The sequence below is a fragment of the Brassica napus genome, unplaced genomic scaffold, assembly GCF_020379485.1.
Source record: "Brassica napus cultivar Da-Ae unplaced genomic scaffold, Da-Ae ScsIHWf_2670;HRSCAF=3428, whole genome shotgun sequence".
NCBI classification, from domain to species: Eukaryota; Viridiplantae; Streptophyta; class Magnoliopsida; order Brassicales; family Brassicaceae; genus Brassica; species Brassica napus.
Genome location: NW_026015963.1, coordinates 1 through 17,500, shown reverse-complemented (window position 1 = coordinate 17,500; position 17,500 = coordinate 1). Strand labels below are relative to the sequence as shown.

The window sequence follows — 17,500 nt, the reverse complement described above, 5'->3', positions numbered from 1 at the left end:
CACCCCCCCCCCCCCCACCCCCCCACCCACCCACCCCACCCCCCCCCCCACCCCCCAACCCCCCCACCCCCCCCCCCCCCAAAACCCCCCCCCCACCAACCCCCACCCCCCCACCCCCCCCCAACCCCCACCCAAACAACCCCCCCCCCAACCCCCCCCCCACCCCCCCCCCACCCCACCCCCACACCCCCCCCACCCCCCCCCCCCCCAACCCCCCCCACCCCACACCAACCACCCACACCAACCCCAACCCACCACCCCCCCCCCCCCCCCCCCCCCCCCCCCCCCCCCCAACCACCCACAACCCCCCCCCCCCCCCCCACACCCCCCCCCCCCCACCACCCCCCACCCCCCCACCCCCCCACACCCCACAAACACACCCCCACCCCCCCCCCCCCCCCACCCCCACCCCCCAGCCACCCCCCACCCCCCACCCCCACCACCCCCCACCCCCCCCACCCCAACTACCCCCCCAACCCCACCCACCCCCCCCACCCCCCACCCCACCCCCCCCCCGCACCCCCCCCCCCCCCACCAACCAAAACCCCCCCCCCCACCCCCCCCCCCACCCCCCCCCCCCCACCCCCCCCACACCCCCCCCCCACCACCCCCCCACCCCACCCCCCCCCACCCCCCCCCCCCACCACCCACCCCCCCCACACCCCCAACCCACACCCACCACCCACCCCCACCCCCACCCACCCCCCCCCCCCCCCCCCCACAACCACCCCCACCCCCCCCCCCCCCACACCCCCACTCACAACCCCCCCACCCACCCCCCCACCCCCACCCCCCCACCCCCCCCACCCAACCCCCATGCCCCCCACCCCACCACCCAACCCCCCCACCCAACCCCCACCCCCCCCACCCCCCCCCCCCCCCCCCCCACCCGCCCCACCCCACCCACCCACCCAACCCCCCCACCCCCACCCCCCCACCCACCCACCCCCCCACCCACCCCCCAACCCACCCACCCCCCCCCCCCACCCCCACCCCCCCCACCCACCCCCCCCCCCCACACCCCCCCCCCCCCCCAACCCCAACCCCCCCCCCCCCCACACCCACCACCCCACCACCCCCCCCCCCCCCCCCCCCCCCCCAACCACCCCCCCCCCCCCGCCACCCCCACCCCCCAACCACCCCACCACCCCCCCCCCCAACCCCCCCAACCCACCGCCACCCCCAACCCACACCCCCCAACCACCACCCCACCCCCACCCCCCCCCCACCCCCCCCCCCCCCAACCCACCACCCCCCACCACCCCACCCACCCCCCCCCCCCAACCCCCCCCCCACAAACACCCAGCCCAAGAAACCCCAACCCCCCCCGCCACCCCACCCCCCACCCCCCCCCCCAGACCAACCCCCCCCCCAACCCACCCACCCCACCACCCCCCCCACCCCCCCCCACCCCCCACCACCCCCCCCCCAAACCCCCCCCACCCCCCCCCCACCCCACTCCCACACCCCCCCACCCCCCAACAACACCCCCCCCCATGCCACCACCCACCACCACGGCCCCCACCCCCCACGCACATACCCCCCCCCCCCCCCCCCGCCCCCCCCAACCAAAACCCCACCAAACCCCACCCCCACCCCCCACACCCCCAACCCCCCCACGAACCCCCGCACCCCCCACCCCTACAGACCCAACCCCCCCAGCCACCACCCCACCCCCCCCCCCGCCCCCCCCCCCCACCCCCAACCCCCCCCCCCCCCCACCCACCCCACCCACACCCCCCCCCACCCCCCACAACCCCCCCCGAACCCCCCACCCCCCCCAACCACGCCCACCACAACCACCCCCCCCCACCCCCCAACCACCCCGCCCCCACACCAACCCACCACCCCCACCCCCCCCCCCCCAACACCCCCCAACCACCCCACCCCCCACCCCCCCCCCCCCCCCGCCCCCCCCCACCCCCCCTAACCCCAACACCCCCCCCCCCGGCCAGAACCCCCCCCCCACCCCCCCCCCACGCCACCCCCCCCCCCCACCACCAAACGCCCCCCCCCCCACCCCCACACCCCCCCCCCCTCCTCAAGACTTTTATCCTTTCTTTAATCTTATCCATATATTTTTTTTATCTAGATTCACTTCTTTTTATAAGATATTCCTCTAAGATTAATCTCTAAGTTATTTAATTAAAGTTAATTACTTACTTCCCAGTTCCTATACCCATTATTAAATTTTTTCAATTTTATATTGCTACTGAAGTTAATTTCTTACATATTTTCAATATTCTTCATCCTCTTATCTTGTTAATTCTTTAAGTATAGGCTTTATTAATTTATTTATTTCTTTCCGGCTAGATAGAATCTTCCTTCCAGATTAAATCCTATTGAAAACATTTGTCTTTATAAATAAAATTTTATTTTCTCAATCTCTGAATTGTAATCCTTTTCCGCAATCTCTGATCACACCAAACTATTATTATTAAGATAAGGCTCCTGTATAAGGCGCGAGGTATTGTAACGTAGCTGGGGAATCAGCCGTTTCAGCTACCACAATAGTGTAGTCCATTGCCCCTCGTTCCTGTAAACTAGTCACTACCTGAGCCACGGAAGAAGCTTTTTGACCAATAGCCACATAAACACATATTACATTTTGACCTTGTTGATTGAGAATTGTATCTGTGGCTACTGCTGTTTTACCGGTCTGTCTGTCACCAATAATTAATTCCCGCTGGCCGCGTCCTATAGGGATCATGGAATCAATAGCAATAAGTCCTGTTTGAAGAGGCTCATATACAGAACGTCTCGAAATAATACCTGGGGCAGGAGATTCAATTAACCGAGATTCAGAAGCTGAAATCTTACCTCGACCATCAATAGGGTTAGCCAAGGCGTTTATAACACGCCCCAAATAAGCCTCACTCACGGGTATCTGAGCAATTTTTCCCGTAGCTTTGACTGAACTTCCTTCTTGGATCATCAAACCGTCACCCATTAATACAACACCAACATTATTTGATTCTAAATTAAGGGCAATACCTATAGTACCCTCCTCAAATTCTACTAATTCACCTGCCATTACTTCATCAAGACCATAAATCCGAGCGATGCCGTCGCCCACTTGAAGTACGGTACCGGTATTTACAATCGTCACTTCTCTATTATATTGCTCAATACGTTCACGGATAATATTACTAATTTCATCGGCTTTAATGGTTACCATGAGTATTGTCCTAATTCTTTTTTGGAAGAAAAAAAAAATAATGCCTATCATAATCGTAAGGAAAGAGCTAATCAGTAATTTCTTTCATCGTACCAAACATACCAATATTTGCATTAATAGTACGTAAATGTAACTCATTACTCAAACAACTATTTAGGGTTCCTATAGCTCCCTGTAAAGCTTGTTGGAAAACCCGTTCACGGACTTGATTAATTGTTCTTTGTTGCTCAAAAAGAATGGTTTCGTTTTTGTAATTTTCTAATTGTTTCAAAGTCCTAGAAGTTGAATTAATCAAATTTACTTTTTCTCGTTCGATTTCAGAGTATCCATTTACGCGAAACTGATCCGCCTCCATTTCTACTTTACGCAGGCGAGCTCGGGCGTTTTCTAATTGTTGAATAGCTCCTTCACGTAGTTCTTCTGAATTTCGAATAGTATTTAATATCCTCTGCTTTCGGTTATCTAATAAATCATTTAATGAAAGTAGATTATTCAGTAAAAAAAAAAGTTCTATGATCCCTTCCCGAACCAAACATGAATCTTTCGATTCATTTGGCTCTCATGCTCACGTATTCCAATCATTTATCAATTATGTATGAGACTTTCATTCCCATATTTTTCATGTAATGAGCCTATCCTCTCCCAATTTTGTTGTATTCAATTCATATTCAATATATATTTCTATCGAAAAAGATCACCAATCCAAGACAAAACTATTTGGAGGATTCTTCTGACCAATAAAAAATTGATAATTGTCAGCAAAGTTGTTTCTTTTTTTCTTGAAATCCAAAGAATTTTTATTACTTTATACGTAGGTTATCAATTCTGCATTATACAAAAAGACTCAAAAATTTTTATCGACATGAGTGTTTTATATCGAAAAAAGCCGAACTATTCTTTTTGAAAATCTTATTCATTTTTTAATTAGACTACATATGGTAGAAAGAGTACCATGTTGCATCTGAACTTCAAACGGTTTAGTTTTAACCATGTTAATTAATGGTCCCAAATTTTTGGTTGATAGAGAATCAAAGTCAAGTAGACTTACCAAAGAATAACGAAATGCTATGGTTCTAAAATATGATTTTTTATTGAATTTTGTATTCAGAAGTAATTCGCGGGATTAGGCACTCTTTGCTAGTTATAGTGCCACTGGACGAATCCAGCCTATTCTTGAAATGAACAACTCACACACACTCCCTTTCCAAAAAAGATCAATACACCGAAGACTACACTTAGATTTATTGGATTTGTTGCTAAAATATCGGTATTAAACCCGAAACTCCCGGCGGATGGCCAGTGACCCAAGTAAACGAAAGAATCGGTTAAATTTTTCATATAATCTCCTCTTCTAGCTAAACTATAAAAAAAAAGAACTCTGTCCTTTTTTTTTTTTATTCTTTGTTTTTTTGAATAAAAAGAAAATTTCGTTTAATAATTTATAATTTAATTTACCTATTTGGATATTTATAAACAGAATCAAAAACCTATTCTATTTACAAATTTATTTTCCAAAAATTTTTAATTTTCAATAATAATAATGAGACTTAATTAAAATTAAGCTAGAATTTGAGACCAAGTTTTATATCAATTTTAAAAAACCTAAACCTCCTTTTTGCGCAACACTCCTTAAAAAAAAATTTCCATTAAACTAAAAAGAATAAGGGGAAGGAAGAAAGCGAATCGATGTGTTAATTCCCCATCCTCAAATTAGTCCTTCCCAAGGGTTGTTGTCTCAATGAATAATTGTAGGAGTGAAATCTTGATAGAATAAAAAAAACTACGAAAAAAAAAATTCCTAATTTTATTATTTCTAGGATTAAACAAAAGGATTCGCAAATAAAAGCGCTAATGCTACAACTAGGCCATAAATTGTTAAAGCTTCCATAAAAGCCAAACTAAGCAATAAAGTACCTCGTATTTTTCCTTCTGCCTCAGGTTGTCTCGCGATACCTTCGACAGCTTGACCCGCAGCTGTACCTTGACCAACCCCAGGTCCAATAGAAGCAAGCCCAACAGCCAACCCAGCAGCAATAACCGAAGCAGCAGAAACCAGTGGATTCATGATAAGTTCCTCACACCAAAATAAAGAAATAGTTAATGATACAATCATCCAACGACTTAGGACTTAATTATAATTAAGTCATCGCTAAGATTCATCCAGCCAAAATAACCAAAAACTTGATAAGAATTACTTTGATATTAGTTCCTATCCACGGGATTTTGAAAAATGCATAATATATATATATACGACTTTTTTATGCCGTTTCTTTTTTGTGAACCATTCTTTTCTTTTAATTCTTCGTTCTTTTTTTGATCGTTTTTTTCAGCCAATTCACAGATAAAAAGTAAGAACTTATAATCGAATCGTTATCTAAATAGAAATTCACAAAAATAGTGGGGCAGATTATATAGATCTTTAACTTATATATACCTAGTCAATATCAAATATGACATATACAAGTGTTTCTTACATAACGTAAACCAACTATTCGATAATTGGGCTAACCTAAATTTGAAAAAAAAAAATAGTTAATGATGACCCTCCATGGATTCACCTATATAAGCCGCAGCTAAAGTGGCAAAAATGAGAGCTTGAATCCCGCTTGTAAATAATCCAAGGAACATGACAGGTATAGGAACCACTAAAGGTACTAAAGAAACAAGAACAACAACTACTAATTCATCGGCTAATATATTTCCGAAAAGTCGAAAACTCAGTGATAGGGGTTTTGTAAAATCTTCTAAGATGTTAATGGGTAAAAGAATTGGAGTTGGTTGAATGTATTTACTGAAATACCCTAATCCTTTTTTGCTAAGACCCGCATAAAAATATGCTACTGATGTGAGTAAAGCTAAAGCAACCGTCGTATTTATATCATTCGTTGGTGCTGCTAACTCCCCTTGAGGTAACTGGATAATTTTCCACGGTAAAAGGGCTCCTGACCAGTTAGAAACAAAAATAAATAAAAACAGGGTTCCAATAAAGGGAACCCATGGACCGTATTCTTCTCCAATCTGGGTTTGACTCACATCTCGAATGAATTCAAGGACAAATTCAAAGAAGTTTTGGCCGCCAGTTGGAATGGTTTGTGGATTGCGAACCGCTAGAGCTGCGGAACCTAATAAGATAGCAATTACAACCCAAGAAGTAATAAGGACTTGCGCATGGACTTGGAACCCCCCTATTTGCCAATAGAAATGTTGGCCTACTTCTACACCAGATATCTCATATAACCCTTCTTTTATTAGTGTATTGATGGAACATGATAAAACATTCATATTGCCCTCTGACAGAAATAAGAACTTTAAATTATTTTGATTCAAGACCCCCCCTTTTTTTTTACTTATTTACTTGAATTTTTATTTTAGTTTTGGATACCAACTAAACGAATCACACAATATACCCAGTTTTTTATCTCTTTTTCTTTTGTATGATTCAGGAATAGTAACCGATTTTATAAATCGAAATACAGGGAGCCCCTCCCTCAAAAAAAATTGATTTATTTATCTTATTATTAATCAAGAATTTTGTATATAGCTAGAACGACCCTCACAAATTGCGAATACTAATTTGTTAAGAATGAATCGAATTGAAGCTATAGCGTCATCATTTGCTGGAATAGAAATATCCGCGAGATCGGGATTACAATTTGTATCGATTAAAGAAATGGTTGGAATTCCCAAAGTTATACATTCTCGAAGAGCCGTATATTCTTCTTGCTGATCGATGATGATTACAATATCAGGCAATCCCGTCATATATTTAATCCCGCCTAGATATGTTTCCAAGCGAGATAATTGTCTCTTCAACACAGCTGCATCCCTTTTCGGAAGACGGTTGAATCCCTCTGTCTTTTGTTCAGTTCTCAAGTCCCTAAACTTATGAAGTCTTTTTTCTGTAGTAGACCAATTTGTTAACATGCCGCCGAGCCACTTTTTATTAACATAATGACACCGAGCCCTTATTGCAGCCCGCGACACTAAATCAGCTGCTTTATTTTTTGTCCCAACAATTAAGAATTGTTTTCCCCTACTTGCTGCATCAAAAACTAAATCACAAGCTTCTGATAAAAAACGAGCAGTTCTAGTCAGATTTATAATATGAATACCTTTACGCTTTGCAGAAATATAAGGTGCCATTCTAGGATTCCATTTCCTAGTACCATGCCCAAAATGAACTCCTGCTCTCATCATCTCTTCCAAATCGATGTTCCAATATCTTTTTGTCATTTCTTTTCACACTTAAAAGGGGGGTACCCAAAACTAAAATAAAAATTTGTTCCAATGGAACCTTCTCTTGTCCGTTTATGCACGAGCCGAGCCATTATTTTGTATTCATTATTATCTTTATTAGTGTTAACAAATTATTAAAGCAAATGACTACAGCAAACAATAAAACATGAAATTCAAAACAGGAATCTGCTATTAGGAATTATTCAATTCTAGAAAAGGCAGATTTGTAAATAGAAGAGTCACAAAATTCCCTGTGATAAAATAAAATATCTCTCATATCTCCCTCTAATAAAGATAAATTCTTTGTTTTTTTTTCAAAAAGAATATTGGTATGTTGCCGTGAACAATGCACCAATCCTTTGTTGAACCCGGTCCCGGCGGGGATCACACCCCCTAGAACAACATTTTCTTTCAGGCCTTTCAACCAATCGATACGACCCCGAAGAGCAGCTTTTGCTAAAACTCTAGCAGTTTCTTGAAAACTTGCTTCGGATATAAAACTTTGAGTATTCAAAGATGCTCGAGTTATTCCTAATAAAACGGCTCGATAACAGATTGCTTCTTCTAAAGCACGCCCCGTGCGTTCTGCTCGTAACAATCCAATCAATTCTCCAGGTAAAAAAACATTAGACATTCCCTCTTCTGAAACCAAAACTTTTGATGTTATTTGACGTACAATAATTTCGATATGCCTATTATGAATCTGCACCCCCTGGGATCGATAAACCTTTTGAATCTTATTAACCAAAGAAATACGACTTTGCACTATAGTTAGCTCAGCACCAATCAAGAATCCCCAAGGAATTCCAAGAATTCTTGTTATACACCTGTTCCAACCCTTAATCCGCTTTTCTAAGTTCAGTGATATTGAATCAATCGAGCGGACTTCTAACACCTGTTCTACTTTTGGAAGACCTTGGGTTATATCACCGGATCTCGATTTTTCATATATAAATGTAACTAATGTATCCCCTTCGTAAAGAATTTCTCTATAATGCCCGTGAACTTTTGCTCCCGGAGTAGCCAAATAGGGCTTAGCGGATCTTATTACTACAGAATCCCTTTGAACAATTAAAACTTGACCCGATTTTAGGTATGGTTCTTTTTTGGCTATACATAGATTTTCACAAAAAAATTGTCCAAGACTTATTATTGTGGACGTTTCCTCACAATAATAATTATTATAATTTTGATGAAGAAAATACCAATTCAATTTGAATGGATTCAAAACAAGGTTACTGTATGGATCTAGATTAAAAATTCTTCCGTTTTCATCTATTAAATAAGAGTGAATTATTTGAAAAATATATTTGAAGTTATCAAGTTGCAAATATTTAATTACAGAGATCTGATTATAAGTTAGTAAAGGCAAAAATGAATAAAAATTCGAAATTTGAATGGCTGTTCCTAAGGGGCCCGACGAATTTTGAATTGTAATTAGAGGTTTTTTTTTTATTGATTGGTTTATAACATTGTGATATTTTACATGATTAAATGGACCGATTCTAAAACAATTAGAGGATGATAAAATTAACAAAGATTGGGATTCCTTATTTCTGAACATACGAATAGTTCCATGATTTTGTCTAAGCGATTGTTGAAGAATGCCAGCCTTGGGAGAAAGCGAATAAAACGGATTCACGGAATCTGCAGAGATCAATCCCGAATCCGGCGGATTATTTCTTTTTCTTATATACGAAATATGGGATTTCACTAAGCCAATTCTTATGAAATCTCGAATCAAACCCTTTGTACTTACTTCAACAACGAAAGCGCGGACCTCCTCGAGGGAAGAATTTTTGTTGTCTTGGTCCCAATTCAAGACTAAACAAGTGCGAACCAATTGAATACTTGTGTCAGAAATTCCTCGAGTTGGTTTACCATTTCCATAAAGGATATAGTTGAAAACTCGAAGTTGAATATTATCCTTTTCCCGAAAGAGATCTTGTGGGAAGAGTGTTGCTAAATTTATACTGTCCATTATCTCATAGGTAGCTACGGGCCGCACCAAAACAAAAAACTTTTTCTTGGTTGGTGTGATCCGTTGGGCATAAATCCAATTTTTTAAATTTTTTGATTCTTTAGAGTTTGTTTTTCCCCTTCCTGGCGGTATCAAGATGCCACTATGTCGGGATATCTTATCTGTCTTGTCCGGAAAATGGATATCCCCCGAAAATATTTTGAGTTCAATCCTTTTTTTTTTTCTCTCCACTCGGATCAACCCGCCGACTTGGCTTCTTATATTTAAAGTGATTCGTGTATCGACTCCAATGATACTATAGTTCTGTACCATTATGGCGGAGGATTCGGGTAAAATATGCACTTCCTCAGGAATGAAAAAAAAGCGATCTACTTTCATTTCGTATTTTGTCTTAAATTTTTGGACTCCTCGATACTCAATCATATCCTCTTTTTGGACGATTGAGTCCGCCTTTAGAGTTCCATATTTAAGAATTCCGGAACTCTTTCTTCTGTATCTAGGATCATCAAAAAAAGCAAAAATACTGTTTCTACGGAAAATACCATTTATGGGTATTTCAATCGAGATACCTGAATGTGGTATGAACTCTTTCGCTTGCTCTTGAATCGATTGGAATGGAATGAGAAATCTATTTCTTCGCCTTTTTGCTAATAAATCCGAATTCTCATGAAAAATAGCAGAATATATGAAATTATAATGACTAGTACCTACGATTCCATTCAATTCTGAATAATTGGGAATCCCAGATTTTTTTTTATCAGAAAAATCTGAACTGAAAAATTTTTTGCTCACTTGATCATTATTCACTGAGAGGCTAGAAATAGATTTTCTTTCGACGGAAAGAAAGGGTATGTTCATTTGATCTTGATCTTTGTGGATCGAAAAAAGAATTAGACTAGATCCACAAGAACCTCCTGATAATATCCATAAATGACTTGTTTTTGGTAAAAGATGGACATTACTATATGTAAATTCGGGTGCATGGGATACATCAGTACTCCAATGCATTTCGCCCTCGGAGTCAGAATAAATATATTTTCTAACCCTCTCTTTAAAATGAAAAGTGGATGTTCCCTCGCGAATCTCAGCAATCACTTGTTCTGATTCCACATATTGATCATTTTGAACTAAAAGAAAACTTTTTGGTGGAATAGTCACGCTATGTATAATATCTTCGCTCTCAATAATTACAGACAAGTCTATATAACATAGAAAGGCAGGATGCCCGTGACGTGTACGTGTAGGATGAACCAAATCCTCATTAAATTTGATTTTTCCATTATAAGGGGCTCGTACATGTTCGGCAGTACCTCCTGTAAATACTCCACCGGTATGAAAAGTTCTTAATGTTAGTTGAGTCCCCGGTTCGCCAATAGATTGACCCGCAATAATACCTACAGCTTCCCCCAATTCAACTAGGTCACCATGAGTGGGACTCCGGCCATAACATAATCGACAGATCCAAGATGTACTCCGACAAGTAAAGGGAGTTCGAATAGATATTGATTGTGTTCCAAAGGTTATGAATCGATTGACAAGTCCAATCCCAAGATCTTGATTTCGAAAGGCGACACATCGGGAACCTATATATATATCGTCTGCTAAGACACGACCAATTAATGTTTGGATAAAAATTCTTTCTGACATCATCCGACTTTTATTTCGAGGACTCACAGAAATCCCTCGGATAGTGCCACAATCCGTTCGACGTACAACAATATGTTGAACTACTTCAACAAGTCGACGCGTAAGATATCCAGCATCTGATGTGCGGACCGCAGTATCTACAACTCCTTTACGGGCTCCATAGCAAGAAATAATATATTCTGTTAAAGACAGTCCTTCGCGTAAATTGCTTTGAATAGGTAAATCAATCATTTGTCCTTGGGGATCCGACATTAATCCTCTCATACCTACTAATTGATGTACTTGAGATGCATTTCCTCTAGCTCCCGAAAAAGACATCATATGGACTGGATTGAAAGGGTCCGTCATCCTAAAATTAGGATTCATTTCCTGTCGCAAATATTCACTTGTAGCATACCATATCTCAATAGATTGGCGTAATTTTTCTACCGCATGTACATTCCCATAATGATGGTGTTTTTCCAAAATCAAACTTTGTTGTTCAGCATCTTGGACAAGCCAGCCCTTAGAAGGTATCGTTAAAAGATCATCAATTCCTAATGAAATGGATGTAGCAGTTGCTTGCTGGAAACCCAGAGTCTTTACTTGATCTAGGATGTGTGATGTATATGCCATCCCGAAGTGATCTATTAATCGGCTAATAAGTCGTTTAATAGCAGTTCCATCTATCACTTTATTGTGAAATACCAGATTGGCCCGTTCCGCCATAAGTACCTCCATATTCTGCTGAATGGGATTCGACAATGAGTTTGAGTCAATGATTGCAAAACTTCCTTTTCTCGATCTTGATTTTTTAGGTCAGGAACTATGTCCGAGTTGACTCGGAGAGGTCCGAATTCACACGGGTGTCCTATAATTCTTTTTTTATGAATACCATATTATTAGGTATCATATGAACAAGCTTGAGAAAAACCTTGTATAGCTTCCTCGATTTCTCGATAAAAAGAAATATGACCAACTGTGGTTCGAATATATATACAAAAAGTTTGTTTTTTTACACTTCTTACTATCAGATAGTGTGCATAAATCTCATGATAGTTACCAAAAGATTCATAGTGAACTTCGATAGGAACTTCTTTTGAAGCAATAACGCGTTGATCTAATTGCCACCGAAGCCACAAAGGACTATCTAAATTGATTCTTTTCTGCCGATAAGCTCCAATTGCATCATAGGAATTGCAAAAAAAGGGTTCTTTCATATACTTATAGTTTGTTTCGTAAATTCTTTCATTTTGATAGTTTTTTCGATTACATGGATTATATCTGTTTGCACAAATACCTCGACGAGTGCCGCTCGTTAATACATAGAGTCCAATCAGCATATCTTGAGTCGGTACAGAAATGGGATCTCCAATAGCTGGAGATAAGAGATTCATATGAGAAAACATAAGTAAACGAGCCTCTGCTTGAGCTTCTAAAGATAAAGGCACATGAACAGCCATTTGATCCCCATCAAAGTCTGCATTGAACCCCTTACAAACTAATGGATGTAAACAAATAGTGCGTCCTTCCACTAAAATGGGTTGGAATGACTGTATGCCTAATCTATGTAGAGTAGGTGCTCTATTCAGTAATACGGGATGCCCCTGCATAACTTCTTGAAGGATTTCCCAGACAATCGGCTTTTTTTCACGAATTTGACTCTTAGCAACTCCTATGTTCGAAGCCAGATGTTGTCTAATTAGACCACGAATTACAAATGTCTGGAAGAGCTCTATTGCTATTTCGCGAGGCAATCCACAGCGATGTAATGAAAGTGAGGGTCCAACGACAATCACCGAACGCCCCGAATAATCGACCCGTTTGCCAAGCAGAGTCTCGCGAAATCTTCCCTCTTTTCCTTCAATTACATCTGAAAATGACTTGTAAACCTTATTATGACCATCCCTCATGGGTTGTCCACGGATTCCATTATCAAGAAGTGTATCCACGGCTTCTTGTACCAATTTTTCCTGACACATTACTAATTCCCCTGGTGTAGATCTACTTGTTGTTAATAGATCAGTAAGAGTATTGTTCCGATAGATAACTCTTCTATAGAGTTCATTAATATCTGAACTCATCAGTTTACCCCCTTCTATCTGAATGATGGGTCTCAACTCGGGAGGCAGAACCGGTAAGAGACATAAAATCATCCATTCCGGTTCTATATTTGTTCGAATAAAATGCTTAGCTAATTCCATACGTCTAACTAAAAAATCTTTTCTTCTTACAATTTTTCGATCTTCCCATTCATTCCCCGTGGGACCTTCTTCTCCTAATTGTTTCCATTCTACCAACGAATTTTCTATAATAATTCGCAAATCTAAATCGGCTAATTGTTCTCGGATAGCACCCGCCCCAGTAGAAATTTCTCGATTTCTAAATATATCGAAACCTTGAGTAGTAAAAAAAAGTGGGATGCTGTATTTCCAGGATTGAATTTCATATTCAAATGAACCTCGTAATCGTAAGAAAGTAGGTTTTTTCGTTATGGGCCTAGCAAAAGAAAAATTGGGATAGGGTCCACTATATGATCTCCCCCCCTCAAAACCGGACATGAAAGTTTCCTCTCATCCGGCTCAAGTAGTTATATCAAATAAAGATAAAGAAAGGGGTCGCACTTTCCAATTGTATTTTATAAAATCAAGTGAAAACCCAAAAAGAATCTACGCCTTACTCAAGTTCTCAGTGCAAACCAACCACCATTTCATTGATTCAATTAATTCTTCTTTGATTTCTATTTAGATTCTTTAGTGAATTCAAAATTACGACAGAAAAAAATGTCAAATTCTTGAGTAGTCTACTTCCCTTCGAATGCCGGAATACTTTTTACCTTAAGTGAAAGGAATGCCTTAGAATTCATACGGGATTTATTTGTCTATGTATTGTTCCATTCGATCTTTTAGGTCCTGCGTTACCTCGATGGTTATGCCACAATATTCTTAAAGCTTATATGCGATGTATAGACTTCTCCAACCATGACATATTTGTTTACTTCAATATAAAAAACCAAATTTCTTTTCGTTTAGAAAGATAAGGGAATGCTTAATTCGACAAAAAAAAGGTCTTCTTTTCACGAGGTACGACTATCAATTTGAAGTACTTTTTTTTTACTGAATCGACCATAGACCAATCGCCCTTGTTATTTGGGAGTATTGAATACACCCACAAGTCTGAGCTTCATGTTACTCTTTTCAAGAGACATGTCAGATCGAGGGCATCCCAAATTGATTGAAGGGGATGAGAGTTTATCATTCTTAAAAATAAAAATTTCGATCAAATCACACATCGCAGTATACTAGACCTTCTAATTCTTTAAGAGGTTTATCTAAAAGATTCGCAATATAACTAGGAAGACGTTTCAAATACCATACATGAGTTACAGGACATGTCAGTTTTATGTATCCCATTTGATATCTTCGTATCCGAGAATCAACAAATTCAACTCCACATTGTTCACAAAATTGCGAGTCTTCTTTTTCATCTCCGATCACTCGATAATTTCCACAAGCGCAAATTCCACTCTTTATAGGCCCAAAAATCCTTTCACAAAATAATCCATCTTTTTCCGGTTTATTGGTTTTGTAATGAAAAGTATAGGGTTTTGTCACCTCTCCAACTATCTCTCCATTAGGTATTTTTTTAGTGGCCCAAGCACTTATTTGCTGAGGAGAAACTAATCCAATTCGGAGTTGTTGATGTTTATACCGATCGATCATATAAGAAATTTTGTGATTCATTCCGATTAAACTTCCTTCCTATTAATCTGGAAATTCTTCTCAGATACAAGGAAATGATTCAGTTCCAGAGCCAAAGATCGTAGTTCTCGAACAAGTAATCGAAAAGATTCTGGAGCATCTTCTGGTTTAGGTATTGTTCCTCCAATGATAGTGGTACCAAGTACTTCTTGGCGAGCTCTAATATGATCAGATTTATAAGTAAGCATCTCTTGTTGGATCCCCACCTACACAAGAAAATTGTTGATAAAACTCCAAAATAGCATTTTCTTTTGACCCAATTTTTTTTTTCTCCTTATCGGTTAAGAAAGATAAGAAAATTTCAGGGTAGCAAACATTCTCTAGAATTTCTCTTAGATTCGAACCCATAGCTGATGATAGAACTAGAATAGATATTTTCTGTTTCCTACTCACACGAGCCCATATTCTTGCTTTTTTATCAATCTCTAATTCTAGCCTGCCCCCCCAATCTGATATTATGGTGCCGGTATAGACCGAAATCCCGTTATGATCCAATTCTGACTGGTAATAGATACCAGGACTTTGTAATATTTGATTGATCACAACTCGGTATATTCCGTTTACTATAGAAGTTCCAAGGGAATTCATTAAAGGAATGTTTCCAATAAAAATTCTTTGTTCTTGCATATTCCTATTGGTTTTCCAAATTAATCCCGCGGATACATATAATTCAGAAGAATATGTAAGTAATTCATAGACAGCATCTCGTTCTTTTATCAGAGGTTCTACCAATTGATATGTTTCCACAAATAATTGAAATTCAATTTCGTGATCTATATCTTCAATTTTTGGAAATTGCGAAAGTTCTTCTATTAAACCCTGATCAATAAACCGATAAAACCCTTCAAATTGTATCTGATTAAATCCGGGTATTGTAGATGTTCCCTCTTTTCCATCCCCGAGCATCTTTTTTGAATTTATCATTTATCCGTTTATTTTAAAAATCCCATATCTCATTCTTCACCGAATCATATAGATAGAATTCGATCTAGCAATAATGGAATTTCTATTCTGTTTACTGAATCACATGAAATTTTATCCAACTCCAAGATATATGGAATGTATGAAATCCGTATGAACGGAGACTAGATTCAATTGGAATTTTTTTTATAAGAAAGAGATCCGAATGGAACAGAATTTAGAAATACCGCTGGAACTTATGGAGTTTTGTAACGACTAGAAAAAAAGTAATTTCATTTTCACCTATGATATTACATATTCCAATTCGATCGCATACCATAAAAAACGGTATTCATGATAGGATCTGTTCGAGCAGATAAACATATAAGAAATAGAAAACTTTTTTTTAAACACTTTACTTTTTCATGTATTTGTATTTCATTGTTCAAAAAAATAGTTGCAGAAAAAAGATGGATTTTTACCTATTTTGAATAGAATATTTAGAATATCATTGAATTGAAGTAGGTAAGAAAACGTATGTTTTTTTATTTATTAATTTTAATTATTATTAAAATAAAAAAGAATGCACAGGTATATATATATGTCTCTTTTTCTTCTTTTATTGTGGTACAGTTCTATTTGGAACAGCACATGCTGTGCTCTACCAAAAATTAAAAATTTTTTTCAATGTATTCAATGAAAAATTTCAATACAAAAATTTATTGAGAATTACTCCTCAAAAGCATCCCTAGAGAGATAAAATACCCCATTATAGAGCTATACAAGGTAACGTATGTTCTGATTCTGGGGTTTACATATACTCATTATTAGTGTTATAATTCAAATGGAAGAAGATTTCTTTTTAATTGAAAAAACTCAAAATAGATTAGTTATAAATCTATTTCTAATGATTTTCTTATCTTATATTATTAGAAATAAAAAATGTAAATTTGAATTCAAAAAAGGTCATGAATTTACAGTCAATAGTTAATGGTTCTGATTTGTACTAGATTCTATATTTTGTGACTGAAAATCTATATTTTTTTCGGAGTTGAAAAAAAAACAAGAGAAAATTTGAATCTAGTACAAATCATTTTGGCGGCATGGCCGAGTGGTAAGGCGGGGGACTGCAAATCCTTTTTCCCCAGTTCAAATCCGGGTGCCGCCTCAACAGGAGACTTGAAATCTCCTGTTATAAAACTATAACAAACGTAGGAAAAGACTCTTGATACTTTCTTTTCGTGATTCTAAGCCCCTGGCTCTCGAGGTTCTATTCTCTAACCTAAAGTTTTACCTATCAGATTAGAGGAAAACTAAAACGAGTGGAGGGAAATCCATTAGATTGGATAGGCAGAGAGGGAATTAAATTAATAGTTTTGGAAAGGATCTAAGATACTTTGGATATAGACTCATGAAAGTGTCGGAATGCTCAGACATTCAATCAATATTAGATTAGATGAAGAATTGCCTTTCGTTTTACTTCAAATAAAAATAAAAAACGATAAAAGAAAGAAAAAAGATTATTCTTTCTACATATGAGTCAGATTTTTTGGATACTTCGAAAAGTATCTGTTTACTTGTGTTTACATCTTGTCGATTCTACTAGAAATTCTATAATTAAGAATAACTCAGTATAAGATAAGTGGATTTTTTGGAGTAGTTCATCAATGGTGACCAAATATCTCTCCCTTTTTTTGACTCTGCACCAGTGATTTCACTATTATTAGTGAACAATAATGGAAAAGTTTCTTCATATTCATAGGGGACAGAATTCACATGGATATAGTAAGTCTCGCATGGGCTGGTTTAATGGTAGTA

General features: G+C 40.1%; 2 protein-coding genes and 1 non-coding gene across 3 annotated transcripts; 1 reads left to right on the top strand and 2 right to left on the bottom strand.

The window, feature by feature from the left end:
* Positions 1 to 2,436: 2,436 nt before the first annotated feature.
* Positions 2,437 to 11,464, bottom strand: LOC125601855 (ATP synthase subunit alpha, chloroplastic-like). Its single transcript, XM_048773834.1, has 2 exons — positions 4,372 to 11,464; positions 2,437 to 3,655 (listed from the first exon to the last, which is right to left on the bottom strand). The coding sequence occupies exon 2, from the start codon at positions 3,227 to 3,229 to the stop codon at positions 2,438 to 2,440; it is 792 nt and encodes a 263-aa protein (XP_048629791.1). The 5' UTR covers positions 3,230 to 3,655; positions 4,372 to 11,464; the 3' UTR covers position 2,437.
* On the bottom strand, positions 4,583 to 14,972 carry LOC125601854 (DNA-directed RNA polymerase subunit beta'-like). The gene has a single exon (XM_048773833.1). It carries the CDS (start codon positions 13,580 to 13,582, stop codon positions 11,924 to 11,926), a length of 1,659 nt encoding a protein of 552 aa, XP_048629790.1. The 5' UTR covers positions 13,583 to 14,972; the 3' UTR covers positions 4,583 to 11,923.
* A 1,807-nt stretch (positions 14,973 to 16,779) lies between these two features.
* TRNAC-GCA lies at positions 16,780 to 16,850 on the top strand. The gene has a single exon. It is a non-coding gene; the product is annotated as a tRNA-Cys (tRNA).
* Positions 16,851 to 17,500: the final 650 nt, after the last annotated feature.